The sequence below is a fragment of the Benincasa hispida genome, chromosome 12 (genome assembly GCF_009727055.1).
Source record: "Benincasa hispida cultivar B227 chromosome 12, ASM972705v1, whole genome shotgun sequence".
Classification (NCBI taxonomy): domain Eukaryota; kingdom Viridiplantae; phylum Streptophyta; class Magnoliopsida; order Cucurbitales; family Cucurbitaceae; genus Benincasa; species Benincasa hispida.
Genome location: NC_052360.1, coordinates 18,052,702 through 18,074,748, shown reverse-complemented (window position 1 = coordinate 18,074,748; position 22,047 = coordinate 18,052,702). Strand labels below are relative to the sequence as shown.

At 32.6% G+C, this 22,047-nt stretch overlaps 2 protein-coding genes across 6 annotated transcripts; both read right to left on the bottom strand.

Annotated features, from left to right (window-relative positions):
- Positions 1 to 2,703: 2,703 nt before the first annotated feature.
- On the bottom strand, positions 2,704 to 10,538 carry LOC120067325 (AT-hook motif nuclear-localized protein 3-like). 4 transcript variants are annotated; one of them, XR_005478965.1, is made up of 7 exons: positions 9,597 to 10,538; positions 7,955 to 8,022; positions 7,150 to 7,281; positions 4,781 to 4,942; positions 4,094 to 4,537; positions 3,091 to 3,208; positions 2,704 to 2,842 (listed from the first exon to the last, which is right to left on the bottom strand). XR_005478965.1 is itself a non-coding variant. In XM_039018891.1 (5 exons), the coding sequence occupies exons 1-5, from the start codon at positions 9,871 to 9,873 to the stop codon at positions 4,244 to 4,246; spliced, it is 933 nt and encodes a 310-aa protein (XP_038874819.1). In that variant the 5' UTR covers positions 9,874 to 10,538; the 3' UTR covers positions 3,863 to 4,243. The 4 variants fall into 4 exon arrangements, 1 of the variants encoding a protein (XP_038874819.1); XR_005478964.1 differs by lacking the exon at positions 2,704 to 2,842 and having other exon boundaries at positions 3,052 to 3,186; XR_005478963.1 differs by lacking the exon at positions 2,704 to 2,842 and having other exon boundaries at positions 3,072 to 3,208.
- A 3,012-nt stretch (positions 10,539 to 13,550) lies between these two features.
- LOC120092894 (65-kDa microtubule-associated protein 3-like) lies at positions 13,551 to 18,823 on the bottom strand. 2 transcript variants are annotated; one of them, XM_039051137.1, is made up of 13 exons: positions 18,630 to 18,823; positions 18,089 to 18,179; positions 17,731 to 17,937; positions 17,016 to 17,264; positions 16,704 to 16,913; positions 16,464 to 16,619; positions 16,192 to 16,351; positions 15,948 to 16,099; positions 15,774 to 15,861; positions 15,500 to 15,573; positions 15,336 to 15,410; positions 14,927 to 15,179; positions 13,551 to 14,232 (listed from the first exon to the last, which is right to left on the bottom strand). In XM_039051137.1, exons 2-13 carry the CDS (start codon positions 18,158 to 18,160, stop codon positions 13,766 to 13,768), a joined length of 2,163 nt encoding a protein of 720 aa, XP_038907065.1. In that variant the 5' UTR covers positions 18,161 to 18,179; positions 18,630 to 18,823; the 3' UTR covers positions 13,551 to 13,765. The 2 variants fall into 2 exon arrangements, with proteins under 2 accessions (XP_038907065.1, XP_038907064.1); XM_039051136.1 differs by having other exon boundaries at positions 18,623 to 18,822.
- Positions 18,824 to 22,047: the final 3,224 nt, after the last annotated feature.

Genomic DNA, 22,047 nt, shown 5'->3' with positions numbered 1-22,047 from the left:
GATCATTCTTGTCTAGAGGGTGTTGAGATATGTATGTGTTGGGTTATTAAGAGATGCTATGATGCAATCTTGTGTTTGGTTTAATGTTTCAAGTGTTTAATTTTAATGATAAGTTATCTTAGGATAAATTGAAGGCGGTTTGAATTGATTTGAGGGGAAAAAATGTTTTTCAAAAAACTCATTTTTATCTAAACACTTTTGATAAAAGAGTTATTTTGAGTAGTTATAAACATTTTATTTTTTTAAAAAATAAATTAAACACCTAAAAATACATTACAAATACACACAACACTCAAAATAATTTTTAGAATACCTTGTCAAAAGAGTTTACATAAAAATGTTTTTTTTAATCTAATTAGATGTAGGTTATTTGACTTGAAAAGTTCTTTGGATTTTGGGAAGTTATTAGAAAAAATACCTTTAAATTTTTATTTTATAAAACTAACATCTTTTTAAAAACTCGTTCAAATAGTTTTTCAACATCTCGGAGAGATTAGACCGAGATTCTATTAATTTTTCCAAAATATTACGTGATCTTAAATCTTATACCAAATCTTATATATTTTCAAATTTTCTCCAAATTCGATTATATTTATCAAATATTATATCAAAATCTTATGTAATCTTTTAAATCTTTAGCCAAATTTCTAATTTTCAAATCAATTTATCAATTATCTAAATGAATTTTTTAGATGGATCTCAGGTGATTGATTTTGATTTTTAAACATCAAGATGAGTGAATTCTCAAGCAGATTAATATCGGGATTTTATATATTTTCCATATCTTACTTTTATTTTTTATTTTTGCAAAATTTAATCTTTCCCAAAATTAAAAAATCAAAATGCAAAGAAATCCATATAATCATGGAAACAGGTTTTAAATTACATGAGAATTGAATATAATATTCTGTAAAAATAATCAAATTTGGAGAAAAATTGAAAGTATATAAGATTTGGTATGATCTAAATAGATTATCTAATATTTGGAAAATTATTAAAATCTCGGCGTTTAATCCATAGGTTAGAAAAAGTGAAATTTTCAACTAAATTTCGGTGGACATTTAATCCATGTACCAAGAAAGGTACAAAATGGCGAAAACAATCGATGAGTTAGAAAAAGTAAAATTTTCAACTAAATCTCGGTGGTCGATCTCGCCAGAGATCCACCGAGAAAAATTAGTTTAACGATTTTTCAAAAAGTGTGCTAGTTTTGAAAGATGGAAAGTTGAGAGTTCTATTTCTAACAATTTCCCTTAGATTTTCTAGATTGTATCTATTTAGTTGTTTAATTTTTTAAAAGGTTTTTTATTTGTTGATTTGACATTACTATAAATTAAATGTAGGAGTTCATAAGGTGGATAATCTAAAGTTTTAGGAGTTTATTTGAACATATTTGGAAATATAAAAAATAAATAGAAACATTGTAGGAATCTAGTTAGAACTTTTCAACGTGTAATGTATTGGGTCTACCTGTTATAATCTTCTAAATATACAATTTCGACCTTCAAGGAAAATTTTGACTCAATTTGAAACGATGATGTTTTTGTTCACTTCCCATTCATCAATTTCTCCATTGTTTGTCATATTGGCCATATATGCATCTTTGAAATATAATAAAATAATATATTACTTAATCTAGTTAGTTGTTTGATAATCATTTAGACTTGTTTGATAATCCTTTGTTTTTAGTTTTTAAAATTTGTGATTGTTTTTTGTAATTTTTTAATCAGTTCTTCATCAACCCTAAGTAAACATTTGAATTCTTAATTAAATTCTAAAAATTAAATCAACTTTTCTTTAAAAAAAAATTAAATTTTAAAACTTTGCTTGAATTTTGCAAACACCCTTAAAATGTAAACAATAAAATAAAGAAATGAATTGAATATTAATAGATATATCATAGAAGTAAAACTTGTAACTTGTAAACTTAATTTTCAAAAACCTATCAAAAGAGACCGTGATTTTTTATTTTTATTTTTTTAGAAAAAGATTAAATTTGTAAACATTACTTTTACCTATGATTTTCTATATTTTATTTTCCTTCATTTATTAATATTTTAAAAAACTAAGCCAAATTTTGAAAATAGGATAACATAATAATTTTTTTATAAAAAGAAAAAAAAAAAGAATTATTTTTAAAATTTGACTAAAAATTGGAATTGTTGCACAAATAGCAACTAGATTCAAAGTATTGATAGATATAACACAATATAAAAATTATTGTAGATTTAACAAAATTTAGATCAAGCACTCAAAATCTATCCATAATTTACTATCTATATCCCTAGTAGAAGTTAATTAACAATAGAATTTATCAATTTGTTATATTTACAATTTTTTAAAAATATTGTTATACACTTAATTATTAACTTTTAACTCTTACATATAAATAATGGTAGTCATGTAAAGCAATTACACATAATATACAGCATCTAAATTTGAATTCCTTATGAATTATTAAAATCCTCAACACGTGAATAATCTTTGAGTTTTGACTTTAAAAAACCATCCAAGTTGCTTTCACAACACAGAAATGTCTGCTTCCACAACAAAAAGCTTCTTCAATACACTTCGAGTTCCACATTACCAAACCCTTTAAATACCCAAAAACCTTCACACTTCCCATTCATTCTTCTCTTTTCAGTTCCAATTTCCAAGTAGAAGTTGCAAACCAATTTCCACTGCAGCCATGGCTAACTCCATTCTAGAACTTGCTGCTGAGGCAGTTTCCAGCACTCTGTTCATCTTCTGCTTCTTCAATTTGATCATACTCATCATCCTCTTCACCTCAAAACCGGTCTCGTTCTCCAGTTTTGATCAGCAAAATGACGATGATATGCCACTTTCAATTGTCATTCACAGCAACACAAATACAACAGAACAAAATTACATGCTTCAGAAAGATCCTACATTTGATGTGTGTGAAGTGACAGAGATCCAAAATGAACCAGAAAGATGCATGAACTTCGACCGCAATGATAATGTTGAACAGAGTGATGATGTTAATGAAGATGAGGATGAATTCAGACGAAGAGTGGAAGAATTTATTGAAAAGGTTAACAGAGGGTGGAGAGAAGAAAGGCAAAGAACCTCGAGATCAGTCGAATAGTTGGGCCAGCTCAAACCGATTGATTTTTGTTCTGAGATACTTCAGCCAAGCCAAACAAGAATCTCCATCACTTTTACCTGGGGGTTGAGTTCTGTAACTCTTTTGGAACATGTATGTTACCCAATGTGTGAATATCAGAATTTTGAAAAATCGCATCAAAGCATAAGAATCAAGTAGATTCAATTACAACAGTTTCACAAAGATGCAATCTTTTAGTGCTTATTCAAAGAATTGAATAAAATTGGGATGTTATTTAGCATTTTATTCCATGATTTCATTAGAAGGCAAATCAAATTGTTACTATTTAAACAGAGCTTAATGATCAGTCTGAATCTAATATATTCAAATTAGAAAGTCTGTATTTAGAGTACAAAGTTATTTAATCTGGAGTTAGAAAACATTAGAAGGAGAGAGAGAATGGAAAATAGATTTCAGCGATAAATGTGCAAACTTCAACCGTGAACACTATAGAAGTTGATAGAGTTAAGTTATTTAGAACCAATTTATGAAGTCGATGAGCCAAACGCCTCCTCAAACATCCATAATAAATCAATCATAACATATTTATGCTACATTAACTGAGTGACTTCACTGCTATTCCAACTAGGCTGCATTTTTTCTTGGGGTTCCAAACGACATGGAATTCATTACTTCAGAATGACAACTTCTGGGCAATGGGAAATTTAAATTATCCATATAAACTATGAAAATTAACCAGGCATGAGATAAATGAGAACGTACACAAATAAAACATTGGAAAACAGTCTTTGAAATTTAACTTAAATGTTATTATTTCAGATACAGAGAATTCTAGAACATGAATAATTTACACAAATTCCTGCACCTAAACTGCTATAACGTTGAGTGGGATACAAATACAACACACGAGAACCTACATGCTGAGAAGTGAGAACATAACAAATAAGCCTAAAAGATCAAACTCCTATCTAATCTATTAGGCTTAACCCTATCTAGAGATGTTACCTGATGACGACAAATACGTCAGTTGTTTAAACTCTCGTAGTTAGCCCTTTACAGAATCAATGAGCTCATACCGCTAATGATCGAGGTTGTAGAAAAGCCAATGCACCAGCAAATCTGCATGAAAAATTCAAGGTGCAGGAGAGATGATGCTTAACAAGAAACCTCATGGTTTGAATGGTTGAGGACACCTCTTGATTCTTGGGGAAAAGGTGATTTGTCGTTGACTTGTGAAGTTTTAAAAGCTAAATTTTGGTCTAAAGAAGCTGATTTATCTCCAATTAGAGTAGATGCGACTATGGGATTCACTCCAAATGCTTCCTCCTCCCCTTCGCCAGAAAGAACATTGGCTGGAGGCATAATCGTGTTCGATGTAGGTTCCATCCTACTCTTCTTTGGTTTATTTTCCTGCTGGTGACCTGGTGGCAAGAAACTACCGACCACCACCTGTTGACCACGGAAAGCACACAATTTTGTTAAACAAAACAGAAGCATAACCAACTTTATTTTGCCATGATACAGTTTTATTTTGTATTGTATAGTTATAACTAATACTTTCTATCGAACAAATTAATATTAAATTTGGTAGTTAAAAATTACATTCATATGCTTTAGTAGCTCTCTGACATAAAATTTGTACGTACTTAATCCTCCATAATCTAACTAATATGGAGAAGGAGAAAACCATACCTGCACTGGACCAGCTGCTATCAGCATGCCAGCAAGTCCTCCACCCATCACTCGGCCATCTGGACCAGCCAAAGAGACACTCATCCCTCCAGATCGGCTCTTGGTTCCACCAATCTCAGAAGGCATATATGATCCAGACAATGAAAGTATCTCAAATCGACCCTAACAATCAAAACAGTTCATGATTTTCCTTTAATTACCAATAATGCCTTACCATGACAGTTGATGATAAGATGCACGGATACATTTGCATAGAATGGCTAACAATAACAAGTAACATGTGATTTACAAACGTAGTTGACTAAATGGAAATGAATTCACAATATGAAGGAGAATTAAATTTTTGTCAGTTATTTTCATTGACGTGTATAAAAGTTCAATCGTTGTTTATCAAATTACCTTCCAGTTAGCTGAAAAAGGCCTCAATGTAATACATGGTTTGAAATCCTAATTTAAATGTGAAACTGACTCTGGAAAGCTACCATCCATTTTACTCATTTGTTGACGGGCTGGGAAGGGCAGAATTGCAAGCAAGAAATACATCAATCCCAGCTGTAAAAGAGTTCACAATTGATTTGAGTAATATGGGATTGCAAGACAACTTGCATCAAGATCATGTCATCTGTTTTGAGGGAGTATTCCAGAAGATAAAACAACCTTTTTAGTCCCTGCGTTTTTAGCTTTCGGGTGCATTGGGCTAAGATTTCAAAATGTACCTCTTTAGTACCCAAAGTTTTAAGAATGAATTTAAAAGGTTGAGTAATTTTTTATCATCATATTAAACGTTGCCAAGACTTTTTGAACTAAAAACAATAATTCAAAAAATTATCTTCTCTCTCATCTTCCTTCACAATTATTTTAATTTAAAATGTCATGTCAACGTTTTAAAAAAAAAAAGTGTTCGACCTTATAAACCTATGCTTTAAAACTCAGGACTAAAAGGGTACATTTTGAAACTTAGGGACCCCTAACACACTTATTGTGGAAAACTTAGAGACAAAAAATAATTTTCTCAAAAGAAAAACATTCAACTTGGTCAAGCACAGAGTGTATTTATAGAACACTTGGTTTGCTAGTAACAATGTAATTGAAAACACTATACAGATGAATGATAATTGTTGCACGCTCGATAAAACACCTGGAAGATAAGGGCTAATTTATTTTTTTCCTCTTTAGAAAGGCTAGAATATGTAATAGCTGTCTTCTAGAAGAAATGGTAAAATATAGGGGTCTTTCTAAGTGTGTGTGTTTATATATATAATTTTTCTGTTTCTTAACGAATGAGCCCATTCACATTTATCATGCAGTTTTATTGTATGGTTACCTACTTTTTAGAACAACTTTAAAATTTAGGTCAAATTTTAGAAGCAAAAAATAAATTATCAAATACTGTAAATATTTTTTAAAAATGAAAAATATAAAATAAAGAAATTTTGGGTAAACAAACTTACCTTCTTTTTCTTTTTTGAAAAAATACAGCACAGAATGAAATCATTCTCAAACAAAGTCTAACTGCACTAAGTCTTTTCTTAAGTAATTATTCAAACTCGGGATTTGAGCACACAACCAAGAGGTGGGTGGAAATGTTGGTCTGGGCGTGAATGTTGGTCTGGGCATGCAGTCTATTTGTCAAGTAATTATTCAAACAAAACACGTAGGACTTATCTGTTTCTTGAAAATGCATTTTAAGAGAGGGGGGAGGGAGTTTAAAACAAGAATAATAGCAAAAGTCAGCTGTTACTAATGTGTTTTCACAGCTAGGGTGTTCTGATCCCTATGAACTCTGATTTTATGAATTCAGAGTACAAAACACAGGAAAACTAATTTTTAAAAGCAATGTATGAAAGTACTCCTAAGGAAATCTCTTAAAAAGAAAGATATCAAAATAAACATGAAAATTCTGATTACATTCTGACAAATGGTCGTTAGATAATAATAAATTGATCTGCCATCCACCAGGTTTATGTGTTCAAGGAAAAAAAGAGAGAAAAATCAAGGGAAACACCTATAGGTTAGATCCTACTGAGGTGGACAAGGGAATTAGAAGCTCGAGAATATTGTCAAGAAGTTTTGTCATGGGAGAGCATTGATTTCCTAGACATCACTCATTATTTCATACTTCATAGGTTGTAGGTACTTGACAATTTTAGTAAAAGAAATAGCGTATATTATCCTACATGAAACATGGGAAAGAAAACAGAGAGTAATCCAAATAATCAGATCTTACTACAGTCAAACATTTGAACTAGAGAACAAAAAGTAAAATGAGATTTGAAAAGAAAACAGTGTGGATTGAGCTATGAGTTCAAACATGCTTTCATCATATAGAAGATGCCAAGATGGTATGCATATCAAGGAAGGTGGTCTACCTCATATGTTAAAGTACCCCCAGAAGATGTTGACTGCTGAAGTGTAACATTCGAAACCATACCATTAGCAGAGAGTATACAAATCGCCCGAGATCCTTGTTGAGAAAATGACATGATTTTCAAGTTAACATCCTAAAACAGCAGAACTGTATCAGGAACATGTGGCAACAATGCATTAAGAATGAACATGAGTTATGAGATATTGCAATGGCAAATTGCTGACAACTTCTGTAATTAATTCTTCCTAATTTATTTGAATGAATATTGACGATTAATCTAGTTGGCAGTAATTCATATTTCAAATCACAAGTATACTCAATATTCAGGTCTCGGTAATTATTTGCACAATTCAACTAGTAAAATTTAATTCTAGAAGTTTATTGTTTCAATATAAATAGCAGGTGCCACCGTGCCAGGAAAAGCCCACTAAAGAATATTTCGACAAGTCAGAAAAAAGTGGTTATTTGAACCTCTTCATTGCTACCCAAAATTCAGGCGGAAAAAAAGAATCCACATTGAACACTCTCATTAGAGAATTGATAAAGATCAACATCATCATGCCCGTGCAGTATTGTGCAGTAACACATAGTACCCCTATCTAGTAAGATTTGTGCCTAATTCATTCTTTCTTAATACATAAGAAGCTAACTCGTCACTATATTATATCATGACAGCAACTGCTATCCCAAGCCAAATTAAATAGAATACGAACAATCACGTTGCTAACCCTTATTATTTAGTCCAAGGACTATTCACTGATGGCAGAATAGAATAGATTCCCTGGGTTTGGGATACCAACGCTTACCTCACCAATATTAACAGTGATCACGTGAGGTGTGAAATCTGCTCCAGCAAAGAAGGCAACCTTGTTACCTGGGTATCACATGCATTATGTAAGAATCACTTAGATATGAAATAAATTTTCTTTTGTAATAAAACTGCATGACCTGGCTTCAGAATGTTTAAATTAAGACATCAATTACAGCCATTCCCATTAAACAATATATAATTGGCACAAATACTGTTCAGTTTTGTTTTCTTTTGAATGATGGGAGACAAAAATAATTCTCCTTCTACCCGAAGAAAAATCAACCTAAATTTTAAGCAAGACCAAGAACATATTACCTGAAATTGCCATTTCAAGTTTTCGATAAAAATATTTTTTTAAAAAAATGCAATAAAATCAATCCCCTAACTCCTCATATCAGAATTTTACATGACCCTTGAAGAGAGACAAATCCTTGTCAGCAACGTTTTAGCCAACCCGACAGTTTAATTCAGAAGGGAAAGCAACTCGAATTTCCTAATTCCTGAGTAATTTTTTTACCTAATTTAAAATGTAAATTGTGTTAACAGTTAAAAATTTTAGCTGGACTTTATATCAGTAAACATCGTCAACTGAGTCAACTCACTCTTGGTCCAAAAGAAATATCATTGGTTTGTAACTTTTAGCATCTATCTTTAAAGAGGACATCTTATCCTCTGTTACTCCATACTCTGTTTCACGGTATTAGACTTCAGCTCTCTATTACAGGGGAAGAGAGAGAGAGAGAGGATGGACAGAACTACCAAACATTGTTTCCTAATTATTTACTTTCAATAAACTAATATTCTGATCCCTTCACTTCATCCACTTCCAAGTTAAACCAACACTTCAGAATGTCTTGAACGAGATGTAATAGATTTCAGGTAATATAAGAATATTTTCCAAATTTTTCTATCAGGAAAAAAGGGCACCAATTGAAATCACTTAATCCCACCAAAGATAAAAAGCATCCACAAGCCTTTAAAGCATTTTCACTTCCAGTTTCAGTTTTTCCCCCTGAAATTTCCAAAATGTTACCCTTATAATCCTGCTCCCTGCATTTTTCATCCATTTTCTGTCGATTATAAGCAGCCAAGTTGGAAACTTCACACTACGTTTGACTGTCTATTGACTCGAGAAAAAGGGTCTAAGCAGCAGGTCACTTACACCCAAATAATGGCTATTTTCTCAAAAGCTATCCTATCCTAGGGAGGAAAGTTCCCTCCATTTTCCAGAAGGCTCCAAAGTCACTTTTGATTCATAAATTACTATTTACAGCAGATCTGAAGTAAAACCAACGATGCAGCGCACTATCACATCAAAACCCAACAAACATTCCCTCATAATTCTACTGTACAAAAACAAACAATATACGTTTAAAACCATCGCTTTCTAAGCCAGATAACTAGACCGGACCCCTCTTATCTTTTCCTGCAAGTACAGAGATTCTCACTATTGAAGAGAGAGAGAGAGACAGAAACACATACATGTCAAAATTTTACAATCGCTACTTTCCATCCATATAAGTTATTGCTCTCGAAAGAATCAGAATCCAAATGTAACAGTAGAACAGAAAACCACCAATAACAGAATTTCAAATCATCAAATGATTCCAAATATACAACACTTATTGACACTTTACCTGGAATCTCATACTCAAACTTCCGCGACTTCTTAATCGACTCTACTGAACGTCCTCTTCCCCGTTTCCAACCCGGAAATTCTCCAGTCAGCGGAATCGATGACGAAATCGGCATTGGTGACAATGTAGGAGCTACAGTCCCATCAGGGCCGTACTTTCTCGGCCTCCCTCTTTTCTTCTTCCCATTTGTAGCCGCCGCCGTTGGAACACTCGGCAGCGACTGCTGCGGCGGCGTCTCACCATCTGTGCTTGAATTTTCAGGTCTTGAATCCATCATCCCGAAACCCTCTGCAGCTTGACCCACTTTTACTGCAAACCCAAAATCCACTCCTCCCTCTTTCTCCTCCACTTTTACAGTGAGAGGGGAAAAAAAAAAAAAAAAAGATTTGTTCTAAAGCAAAAAGTTCATAAACGGTAAACCGATAGCTTAAACCCTAAACCTCCATTATTGACACTACAGACGATGTTTAACAAACCACAACATGAACGAAGAAGCTCTCAATGAAGAAGACAATGAAACAAGAACACAGAAACAGAGCCAACGAAAATGAGATGAAATCCAGAACCTATGAGTAAAACCCAAGACTCAAAACCTCCAGTAGAACCGATTCTAGATCAGGAACAACAGCTTTCAGTACTACAACTTCAATTCAGTATCTTCTCAGTAACCTAAATCTCCGCCATTACAGACTACTACACAAAGCTTCAGTAAATGAAAAATCCAACAAAACATCACCCCCAAAAATCGTAAAATTTAAAATTTAAAATTTAAAAAAAAAACAGTAAAAAAAAAAAATCTCAGAAATATAAAGGAAAAAATTCAAAAAAAATCAGAACAATCGCAGAAAATTTTCGAGGTAGAAAATTAGGGTTTTGGAGAGGGAAATGAGAAGAAATAAATAAGTAGAAAAAGGAAGGGGGAAAATTAAATAAAAATAAATCAGGAAAAGGGAAAATTAAGGTGGAAAAGTTTAATAGATAATTAATATTATATTTGGAAAATTGAAAGTATAGATTTTGGTTAATAAAATGGTTCACGTCCGTTTTCGAAATTGATTTGAATTTAATGGTTGAGATAGTAAATAATAATATTAAAATCCATAAAATCAATGGAGAAAAGAGAAAAAAAATTAAATATATAAAAAAAATTAAAAAAAAAAAGGAAAAAGGAAAATGAATAAAGAAATAAATAAAAATTGAATTCAAAAGTTTGGTCTTCTTTCTCCTTCTACCTGCTGCTTCTGGTAAAAGGATTTTATATATGTTTTTTGTGTTCAGTTTTGACCACTCTAACTTTGGTTTCATATGTGCCCACTTTTGGTTCAACTTTCTTTGACCATAGAACGCTTTGGTCAAGGTTAAAATATTTTTAAAATATTTTTTTTTACTTATACTTTAATAAATCTTAAAATTAGTAAGAAAAATGAGTATTATGAGCATTTTTGTTAAAATTGTGGTAATATTTGTACGTAGAGGCTTTTTCTTACCTGGAAATTATAATCATTTTTTAACCATATAAGACTTTCGAGTTTTATTGTCACTAAAAGTATTAAGGTTAAAATATTATTTTGGTTATGTAATTTTGATTATCTAATTTTAATTTGTTTACTCTCAATATATATTGATTGTCTTTGAAGCTAATATTTTAAAATTTGTCCCTATTAGTATCTCATTATAATGATGAAAATTATTGTTGTTGTTTAACCAATTTTGATAAAAATTAATTTTCAAGAACGATATTTAAGATTATGGGACATAGATTAGTTTTTAGGATTTATTGAAAGTATGAGGATTAACATTGGACAATTTAAAATATATTAACCAAAATGGAACAAAACTTAAAGTACATGAACCAAATTGCTAGTTTAACTAAATAAAAAAATATATATATCAAAGGATGGTATGTAATTTTGAAATTAAATTATACAGAGGTTAAATGACAAACTTAGTCTCTAAACTAAGTTTGTATTCTCCCTAATGTTTCAAAAAATGTTCATCATCTTCCTAGTTATTATTTGGGATAGTTATAAATATATACATTAGACTCAAAATATTAGCAGATATAACATAATGTTAAAAAAATTACAAATATGGCCAAATTTAAATAGTCTATCAATGATATATCATATTCTTGGTAAGAGTCTATCAGATCATATAACTGGTAAGAGTCTATTAACGATAGAAGTTTATCATTGATAGATTTGGGAGTCTATCGTTGATAGACTTGTCTATATTTGTAATTTTTTTTTAAATGATGTTATACACTTTATTATTATTCCTAAAAATGCTACCAATTAGAATTACCCTTATTATTTTGATAATGATTGACTGCAATCTATGAAGCATAGATACGAGATATGAATACAATAGGATACGACGATACGTCAATTTCTAAAAAATTAGGACATTAAAGATACATTTTGTTTCTTAAAAAATATAGGATATAAATAAATTTAACATACCAGTTAATGACAATAATACAAAATACAGTACAAACATTGTAATACAATATAAAAAACAATATCTAAGATGTTGAAGTAAAATAGTCAATAAAATACAATAGAAAAGTGACTCGTATTGATTAAAGAAGAAGAAGAAGATTAGAGGGAGAAGTATGGAGATAGACAAGGAACTTATTCACTTAATTATTGAAGATATTCAAGTGGGTCATATTTTGGTGGACTTCGTGGGGACTTAAATTTGAAGATGAAGATCGGAGGATTCTAGAGTTTGGTATTTTATTTTATTTTTTCTTTTTAGTTTTGGTCTCAAGTTGTGAGTTCTTTAAATAATTTGTCTAGTTTTAGATGGGAAAAGAGTAGACGGGTTGCTTATCTTTTTTTAATAATAGACATGTCAAATCGCATGTCGGACATGTATCCGAGAAGTATCTGGACAAATACGGATTCTTTACCTCACATACCTCACATAAAGTATCTATATTTTATAGGTCGCAATCTAGATTGTACCCATCTCAATGATTAAGTGCAACTGCACCTATTTCCATGCAAGTCTCATCTATTACATGATAAAATAATAATTTGACTTTTTTTTAAAAAAAACAAAATTTATTAACACATGACAATTTTTAATTGGATAAATGGTCGACTAACACCAAAGTATTTTTCTTATTGTATTGAGCTATTTAGTCAATTGGTAAAGCCTAGTAAAGGAAGTGCAAGTGATGCAGCCAGCTAGTGGGACTGAGGGAGGACATAGTTGCCAATTTGCCTCTCACATCTTCACAATATGTGATTTCTTATTGGAGATCAACAAATATCGATGGTCAGATAAGTTAGATAACCCATTATTTTAATTCAATAGGACTCCAAGCTTTGTTTAAATACCTGTTAGACTCAAAATGGAAAATTAAAGACCTATTGAACTTTTAAAGTGTTTTCGACTTTTTGGTCCTTCATCTTTTTGAATCGAGGCCTGGCTCGCGTCGTAGTCGAATCATTACCAATGACGCGCTATGTGCCTAAGTGCGAAAAGACAATTCAAGCTTTAAGTCGGTTCCTTTACATAGCCATAATAGGTTGTTTTTTCGAAATAGATTTGAACCCGTGACTTCAAGGTTATGAGCCTTGCGAGCTACCAAGCCCAAATTGAACAAAGGCAGCCACTCCAATTCCAGTTTTGAACTACCGCAGACTTGTAAAAAAATAAGTCCATTTCAAATCTAAAAGGCAATATATAATGAAGTTTGCGGATATATCAAATATAAACGAAAACTTTGATGCCTAAACTTATAATCAAAACCCAACCATTTCTAAAAGAATGTTCAATGTCTTTAGTAATAGTAACAGTGAAACCAACATTGGCATGGAGTGAAAAATCAGAAAATTTGAGGAAAAAAAAAAGGTTTGAAAGGTTGTTGTAGATCATCAACTTATTTCCATGAATTTGAATTTGCTATCCAAAAGCAAGGATAAAAAAATAAGAATGGTTTGAAAGGTTTTTTCCCCACACTGTGCTTGAGAGAAGACATCACAAATCGATCTGTCCATGATCTTAATAAAATATATACACAGTTCACCAAAAAAGCCAATTAAAATTGACTTGGAGAGTTTTTTTTCTCTACAACTACCAAAACTGACCATATTAACTTGCTAGGCCATTGAAACTCACACACCAAAGGCAGCACCACCAACCATTTGTGTTATCAATCAAACTTGTATTGATTTTATATGTGTTTCCGGAAGTACAAACCCGGCTCGTCTTTCCTCGAACGAATATTCAACGTCATCTTCAGGAATTTCCTCAGCTTTGTAAGCGGGAGGAGGCAGAGCAACTGCCGGAGTTGTAGTCGTCTGCATTGCAACTGATAGAGTTGAAGGGGTGGATGGTACTGGAATTGACATTCCCTTTGGAGTCACGTTTTGGTCTTCATCTGTAGCAACTGAGATCTTCTTCAATGGCGTACATGGCACATTGCTGGTTGGGCTTGTTTTTTGTAATGGCTCACTAGATGCTGTGTTTGCATCATCGATTGAGTTCGTCGTGTTCGTCTTTGGTTGCACTGTGGTAGCAATTGGTGCAAAAGGTTTCCGAATCACCAACTCGGGTTCACGAGCATTGGCTATCGAGTTATTGTGGCTTGCAGGTTGACCAGAAAAATCAAGTTCTCTTCTGCCTAAAATTGAGAAACAGTAAACTGTTTTATACTGAACAAGACAGAGGGGCACAGAACACCAAACTGCTTCACCCCAAAAGCTGAACATAATATATTCCTCAATCAATGAACAATAATTAAAAATGAAAGTGCAATTTTTCTTAAAGTGGTATTATAACGCTACACCACACACAAACCAAGGCTTTCATCAAAACTGTGTTTTTATCTGGAAAGGTTCAAGGAAAAAAGAAAATACGCCATTGGTAACATTTTCACTTTTGGTATTCTGTTTGTATAATCATGCTTGCCAACGTTCTACTTCGTTTGACCTAAATTCCAAAAGTTTTGAATTATAGTTAAATTATGAAAAATATAAATTGACTTTCGAAGAACCTTCTTTTTGTTCTTTTTTCGAAAATTGACTATGACTTCAATCAAAAATGTTTTCGAACAATAAAACATTAGACAAAGAATACATGAGTTTATCCTTAAAAGAAGGAAACGAGACAAAGAATACATGATTAACCCCCCCCCCCCCAAAAAAAAAAAAAAAAAGACTACTACCAAACGAGGGGTGAAAAATAAGTTGAGTATTGACTTTAATGAATACACAGAAAGAAACTATGGTGTGCGGGATTATGGTCTCAATGGATGAATGTGTTATTCATGGCCAAAATATAACCCATACTAATCATAACTAGCTAGAAAAACGTACCAGCGGCTGGAAGAGCTCCAAATCCTTCATCTTGTTGAAAATTTTGATCATTCAGCTGGTCACCTTTCCTAGATGGACGTGGCTGAGGTTTGGGTGTTTGGTGCAACGTCCCTCCAAGAGAAAGCCTTTTACTAGCACCTGCAGCTGAAGCTCTGGGAGTTTTCTTAACACTCTGGGGTTTTGAGGGGCTTGGCTTCGATCCATAAAGAGCCTCCTGCTCTGCTATTAACTGTCCCTGGAGTTTCTTCTGGTCCTAATCAATTGAAACATGGAGAAAAAAATAAGGACTTGACTGAATAAGTCAGTTTTTCAGGATGGAAGAATGGCCACTTTAATGTCAAACTAGCACAGTTAAATGAGTCCTATGGAACAGTAACAGTGGGGAACTAGAAGGATAATAAGTATCAACCCGCAGTCTGCGACGCTCCTGCTCTTTCTCTTGCCTTAATACGGAATACTCTTCAAGCATATTGAGCAGACTGACCTGGACAGAAGTAAATACAGAAAAAATGTTGATCAATTTCTGCAAGAATATTGTTAACTAACTATAGACAATTAAAATATCCTACTTACTCCATCGTATGTAAACTCAATGCCTCTTTCTTTCTCCCATGCCATTGTTTTTGAAGTTAATGTATCCACCATTCCTGCATTTGACGATTATGATATTCAAAGACATGAAATAATATACAAAAAGCAACGCTAGAAAACCAACGGCATCTGCTGGTTGTTGAACACTTTATAGCGAATTTTATACTAAAGCGCATAAAGGTACGGAATTGAATTTATTTAAATACCAAAATTTATCTCTCTCTTCAAAAGTCTACCAAAATATTTGAACACAAACCTGGAAGCTTATTAACCAATGCTCGGGCCTTCTCTGCACGTTTGAGAATGAGATGTGCCCCTCTACCAGCATTATATCTATTTTCATCCTGTGAAACACACAAATAATGTAAGGATGCAGCTTGATTTAAGCAATACAGACCAACTCGTTGATGGAACATGAAAAACACTTTACCCTATTATACTCCTCGAGCCAAGACTCCTCATCACAAGCAGTCAACCATTTGTCAACTTTTTCTAAAATTTCTTTCCTGAGAAATGCTTCCTCTTTAATCCTGGCAATCTGAAGCTCGATTTGCTCAAGAATAATGGCAGGGTCAACATCTCCTGCATCAGATGAAATTGCATACATGTTCATAAGACAACAAGAGGAAGAAGAACCAGCAATGTGTCGTTTCATATTACACAATGAATGATACCGGAGTCGATAGTTTCAATTGCATATTCCACTATTGTATCTTCTTCCAGGACCAAATGTGTTTTTCTACAAATCTCATCCAGCTCTGACCTCTTCTTCAAAACAAGTTCTTTCATCTTGCTTGATTTTAACTCTTCTAACCGAGACACTTCTGCTTCAACCTGCAAAATATTGATCATTATTAATCTATATTCAATTCTTTAAGTTTCAATGGCATGCAAGTTTTGTTATATCAGAAGATCAAGATGAATAAAAATACTTGGAAGTACTCACAGAATTAATTGAGTCCTCAGAGAGACTATTGGGTTCATTTACTTCATCTTCTGAAGCAGCTATATTACATGTCACGTTTTGAAACAACTGTTGTTCTTCCATTGGTGTATCCATTAGATGCCAAAGCTCCAACAAAGTTGTAGCAAGATCTTGGAGCTGCGCAAAAAAGATGTTACTGCATCTAATACAAGGCAGATGGATTTAAAATTATTCTCTTCTGATATAGGTTTGAGGTAATACCCGCTGCATTCTTCGTAATTTGACCTCACGCAAATTAGTTATTGCAGCAGCCAGGGTTTCAATTGATTCACTAGTTATGTTAAAAGTTCCATATGGGTCACCCAAATTGGGATGAAATCCGTTCAGTGTTTGCTTGAAATCCATCCCAAGCACTAAACAAAGCAAGTTTAGAGTCTGAAGGTGCTCCTGATTAACCATCTGCCGGTCACTCTGCAGAAACGGGTATCAAGTTTACTAAGCGACTGAGAGAACGACAGGCAGATCAATCTAAAAATATATATGATGGAACTTATAAAATTCAACAAAGTTGACCTTCTCCTTCTGTAGTTTATGTAAATGTCCTTGCAGTTCTTCTAGATTCCTCAATGATAAATCTTTTTCATCAATAGCTACACTGGAATGTGAAAATTTTGATCCATAGATCTCATAGGATATCTTCTGTATTTGTTCTAGAACTTCTAAAAATTGATTTCTTCTGTCTACTTTTCTTTTCCTCATTTCATCCACTTGTGGAAGAACACGGGCCATCTCTTCTCTCAAGGTCCCAGTCTTTTGATCAGCCTGAGAACAATAGAAAAACTATCATTAATCACACACCATCAAAGCACTCAAATCATTAAAAGAAATATCAACATATAGTGTTATATTTGTAAAAGTTATCATATTTGCAAACTCTGAACTTTCCTTTTCACAAAATTTTGCATATTAGATGAGTTGTACACAATTATTTTATAAGCAAGATTTAAAAGGCCGTGACCATTATCTCATTATCTGAACCACGAAATTTCACACAGAAATTAGCACTAAAACTTAGTCACATTTGTCGTTTGTATATAGCCTAGAAAACATCTAAAAACCCAGCTTCTTTATTTTGTAATTACTTTCTTAAGATTCCAAGAACTCTGATATCAACAATTCGACATGCATATTTTTCACCTTTATCTTTATGATGATCAATCATAATTAAAGTAAAATTACTCTTAGGTGTAATGATGGGAGTAAAGTATTGACTGCAACATGTTCTGACCTGCCTCGTATGTACTGGTCTCTCTCCCATTGCAGAGCAGATGGCAGCCAATTCTGCTTCAGAATCAGCAATTGCCTGCCTTAGCTGAGCTCTAAAGCGGTTTGCTTGATCTACCTTTCTTCTGTAAACTTCTAAGCACTCTTGTTCAACCTCAAGCAACATTTTGTCCCTTGTGGCCTCAGATTCCCCTACTTCATCCCAAATGATCTGATATTGAGAAGTGTGGGGCAAGATATAAATATTTCAGCCAAGTGAACTTACCAAAAATGGCGGCATTGTTCAAATTTCAAAAAGTTGTATGAAAAATCAATGAAATAAACAACAGAAAATGACATATAAATGAGAGTAAAGCAAAAACCTGAAGTTCGTGTAGAAGTGTTCCACATGTTGTTTCCATTTGTAAAATTGGATCATTTCGAACATTAGTCATGCTGACGCGATTATGTCAGCTACAAAAGATGATTGAATCATATCAAATAATATAAAACAAACTTCGCACCACAAGAAAAAAGATCTTTAAACATTGACGAATCTTCCAAGGAAACGATTATTCCAATCCAAATACGAAACTCAACCCTACTCAAAATAGCCGCCTCAAGAACAAAGCATCAAATTACGAGAATACAAAATGCTCAGGTTATTGTATACGAATCCAACCACATTCGTATCAAAACTTCTGTTTAATTGATTCATAGCATGAAAATAGAAAACTTTCCGTCATTCCGCTAAAAAAGACCGTAAGAAAGAAAACCGATTCATCATTTCCAAATTCAAATCAAGAGAAAACAAACACAATCCTCGATATGGTAATTACGCTCAAATTACAGGTAATAGATTTCATTTCCCCAAATCCAAAACAACAATAACAACAACAAAATTCCTCATTCCTCACCACATACAGTGCTCTTTTCCTCAATTAACGATGGAGTGAGAAGAGAAATCAGAGAGCTTAAACACAAAATCTGATGAATCGGTGCTCCGAAAGTATCCCGTGGCGAAAAGGAATTATGATTTTCTCCTGAGATCTGTTCTTTTTTTTTTTCCTTTTTTTTTTTCTTTCTTTTTCGAGGTAAAGAAAATGTTCGTTCTGTTTCGCGTTTTGAATTTGTAAGAGAGAGAGGGAGAGAGAGACGTTAGGAAAATTGGACCGTTGGTGAAAGAAAATATATTTAATATTATTTTATAATATATATTTATTGTGTTGAATTAGAAAAAGGGTTTGAATTTAAAATGGAGAAAGAGATAAGAGGTTGGGATCTGGTGTGTCGCGGCCACACAGTAAGGATACGTACAAATACAAGGCCCGTGGGCCAGTGAGATGGACTAACAGATCTAGCAATTCGAAAACTCAAAGGCCCAACATTAAGGAAACGGCTGGCTCAACTCTCAACCACTAATTTGATTGTTTCGGGGGAAAAAATTAATTTGATTTTTTATGTAATGAATTACAACTTTTATATTTAATAGAAATATTATCTGAAAAAAAAATTCTAAATTAAAAAATATTCTGGAAAGTAGGGTATGCATGGTTCAATTCAGTCCGATTTTGGCCTAAACCAAGGATCGAACCGAACCGAACCCCTCGATTCATAGTGAAGAAGAGTCGAAGGAACCAATTTTCATCCGTTTCAGTTTAGTTATAACCAATGGTTCGCTTTATGTTTTCTCTTTTGATTTCCTTCTATACTATTGGTTTGCTTAAGGGTTGTTTAAAAAAATAAAGTTTTGTGTGTTTTTTTTTTTAAGTTGGGCTGAGTAACTATGAGATAAGAAGATGGACCCTAAAAATATAAGAATAAGATTGGACGGGGTTGGACTCGTTTGAGTTGATAGATAATATTAATATATTATATATATTTATTAATATATATTAAATATCTCGGTTCAGTCGGTTTTCTACGGTTTTTTGAGGTTGTGAACGGTGGACCGAACCAAACCCCTCAAGTTTGGTATACAGTGAACCGTCGGTTACCCTTTTATAAATAATAATAAAAAAAAAACTAAACCGAACTAGTCGATTTAGGTCGGGTCGAGTCAGATCGTCGATTTTGGACGGTTTTTGCACATCTCTATTTGAAAGGATGTTAAAGTCATTAGGGATAGACAACTTTGTTCTTCTCTCAAGGAACGTGACAAACACGCAATGCATTAACAACTTTCTCAACAAAAATAATATCCCGATAAAAACCCGAATCACAAGTAGAGAGAATTCAACCCAATTAACAATATTTATGACCTTTAGCGAATCGGAATCCATCACATACGGCGGGTTACTTCCAAACCATTCAAGGATGATTGCTTTTAAACCTTCCACAATCCCCTTTGCTTCTAGGAGGTGGATCCCCCTCTTTGACAACCACTCGATAGTTGTTTTATGTTTTAGTTTCTTTTCTGATATAATTTGAAGAATCTCAATAGTATGCAAACTAACTAAATTTCACTGTCTAATGTATGATACTCCTATTTGGTATTGTTGGTATGTGGTCTATCTCTTTTTTATTTATTGCTTTTACAATGTTATTAATTACAATTATAATATTGAGATCAAATTCGCAAAGGATATCTACAAAAAGGAATCTATCATCATCGTGGTCATACTTTTTGTTGGAAAATTTTGTATTATTTATAATCAATATGGTTTATTGAATATCTTAATTTGTTGGAATATAGTTTTTCAAAAGATGATGAATTTAGTTTATATTGTTATTCATTTAAATCAAAAGTTTCAGGATGTGATCATTGTATTGAAGAAATTTTTAATCAAATAAAAAAAAAGAAAAAGAAAAATTGAAAACTCATATCGGAGGATCAAATAGTGCATATAACTAAATTTGGGGTAAATATGAAGTTCTTCTTAAGCAAAAATAACAAATTTCAACATTGTTTCAAAAACGATTTCTCACCAAGCAAGAATTGTATATCGAACACAATTAAGTGCAACCATTGATTTGTGCCTAGTTTTGGTAATGACAAGGTTTCCATCTCTATGGATATGTAAGTTTCTTGAACTCTTACCATGACTATGCAACTATAATAAGACCATTAAAGTCAATGTAATGAGAAATGCTCTTGAAAACTTGAAACTATCTACATCATATATAAAAAAAAGATGTATAAATTATACTGCAGTAGAAATTGTCAGAGTAATCATAAGAGGTATTAATGATAGATTTCATTTAATGTTGATTGTTGAACGACAGAATATCTCGTAAGTAGCAAATGATAATTGTGTTAAGATATGTGGACAAAAGGATGTTTGATTGAACAATTTATAAGTATAGTACATGTTACTGGTATAAGTTCTTTATCGCGTAAAAAAGCTACTGATGGATTATTTTCTATACATGGATTAATTATTGTCAAATAGTCTTTTTGCACCATGAGCACCTTTATTATTAACCTATTGTCAGTCTTGAGTGTGATATTAGCCCACTTGCCTTGGTCAACTCGACCAAACCACGTGCTTTGAGACATAGGGTCAGACACATTATTAGTTTGCAAGGATAAGGTTATGACAGGGCAAACAATATGTCAAGAGACTTTTCAAGTGAAAATCATGTAGAGATTAATAGTCTTTTTCTTCTAGTTGCAAATGTGGTAAATGTTATAGGAACATTAACAAAATGTTGATGTATCTTAAGAAAGAAGCATATGACTATCATTTTTTAAGCTTCAAATCTTGAAATTTGCGCCCTAAAGTCTCATAATTAATATGTAATTTAATAAATATTTAATTTAATTATTTTATATGATATTAAATTATCCATTACAGTAAAATTTTAAGATTATTTTTAGGCAAAATTTCAAGGCTATAAAATGTAATCTTGGACAATATGTGGTTGACATATAAGTATATTATATTCAACAAATAACCTAAAGAGTTTATAGTATATGGATAAGACTGAGTGTCTTATCCTGATGACGCTATGGATACAACTCACTTTCTAATTCATACAGATGATATGATTAAAATTATTCGTGTGGAGACCTGTGAGTGGGGTATCCTATATAAAAAGTTTGTATAAGATTGAACCAATTTGTTAATTGAAAAGATTGATATTTCACAGGATGATCATGTACGACTCGATTTCAATCCTAAGTGAGTTATGAACTACTGCCTATGAAAGCTCGTCCTTTGATTTGCACGAGTGAGAATGACTTGAGCAGTATATTTAATAAGCCTACCATTTTAGAGACTTTACTAAATATGGAGCTGGGAACATAATTTTACAAGATGAAATTCACTATTTCTCACATAAGGTAAAGTAGATGAGTAGCTCTTTTAAGTTCTGATTTAGGACTTGAAAAATGGGGTCA

What these genes read in the sequence shown, in the direction of transcription:
- LOC120067325 (XM_039018891.1), bottom strand. Translation starts at nt 9,873, where the DNA reads ATGATGGATTCAAGACCTGAAAATTCAAGCACAGATGGTGAGACGCCG. An exon ending in GTTTGAGTATGAGATTCCAG is followed by an intron (nt 8,023 to 9,596) that starts GTAAAGTGTCAA and finishes TGTGATACCCAG; the next exon opens with GTAACAAGGTTGCCTTCTTT. An exon ending in TCACTGTTAATATTGGTGAG is followed by an intron (nt 7,282 to 7,954) that starts GTAAGCGTTGGT and finishes CTGCTGTTTTAG; the next exon opens with GATGTTAACTTGAAAATCAT.
- LOC120092894 (XM_039051137.1), bottom strand. Translation starts at nt 18,160, where the DNA reads ATGACTAATGTTCGAAATGATCCAATTTTACAAATGGAAACAACATGT. An exon ending in GACCAGTACATACGAGGCAG is followed by an intron (nt 17,265 to 17,730) that starts GTCAGAACATGT and finishes TATTGTTCTCAG; the next exon opens with GCTGATCAAAAGACTGGGAC. An exon ending in AATTACGAAGAATGCAGCGG is followed by an intron (nt 16,620 to 16,703) that starts GTATTACCTCAA and finishes TTTTTTGCGCAG; the next exon opens with CTCCAAGATCTTGCTACAAC.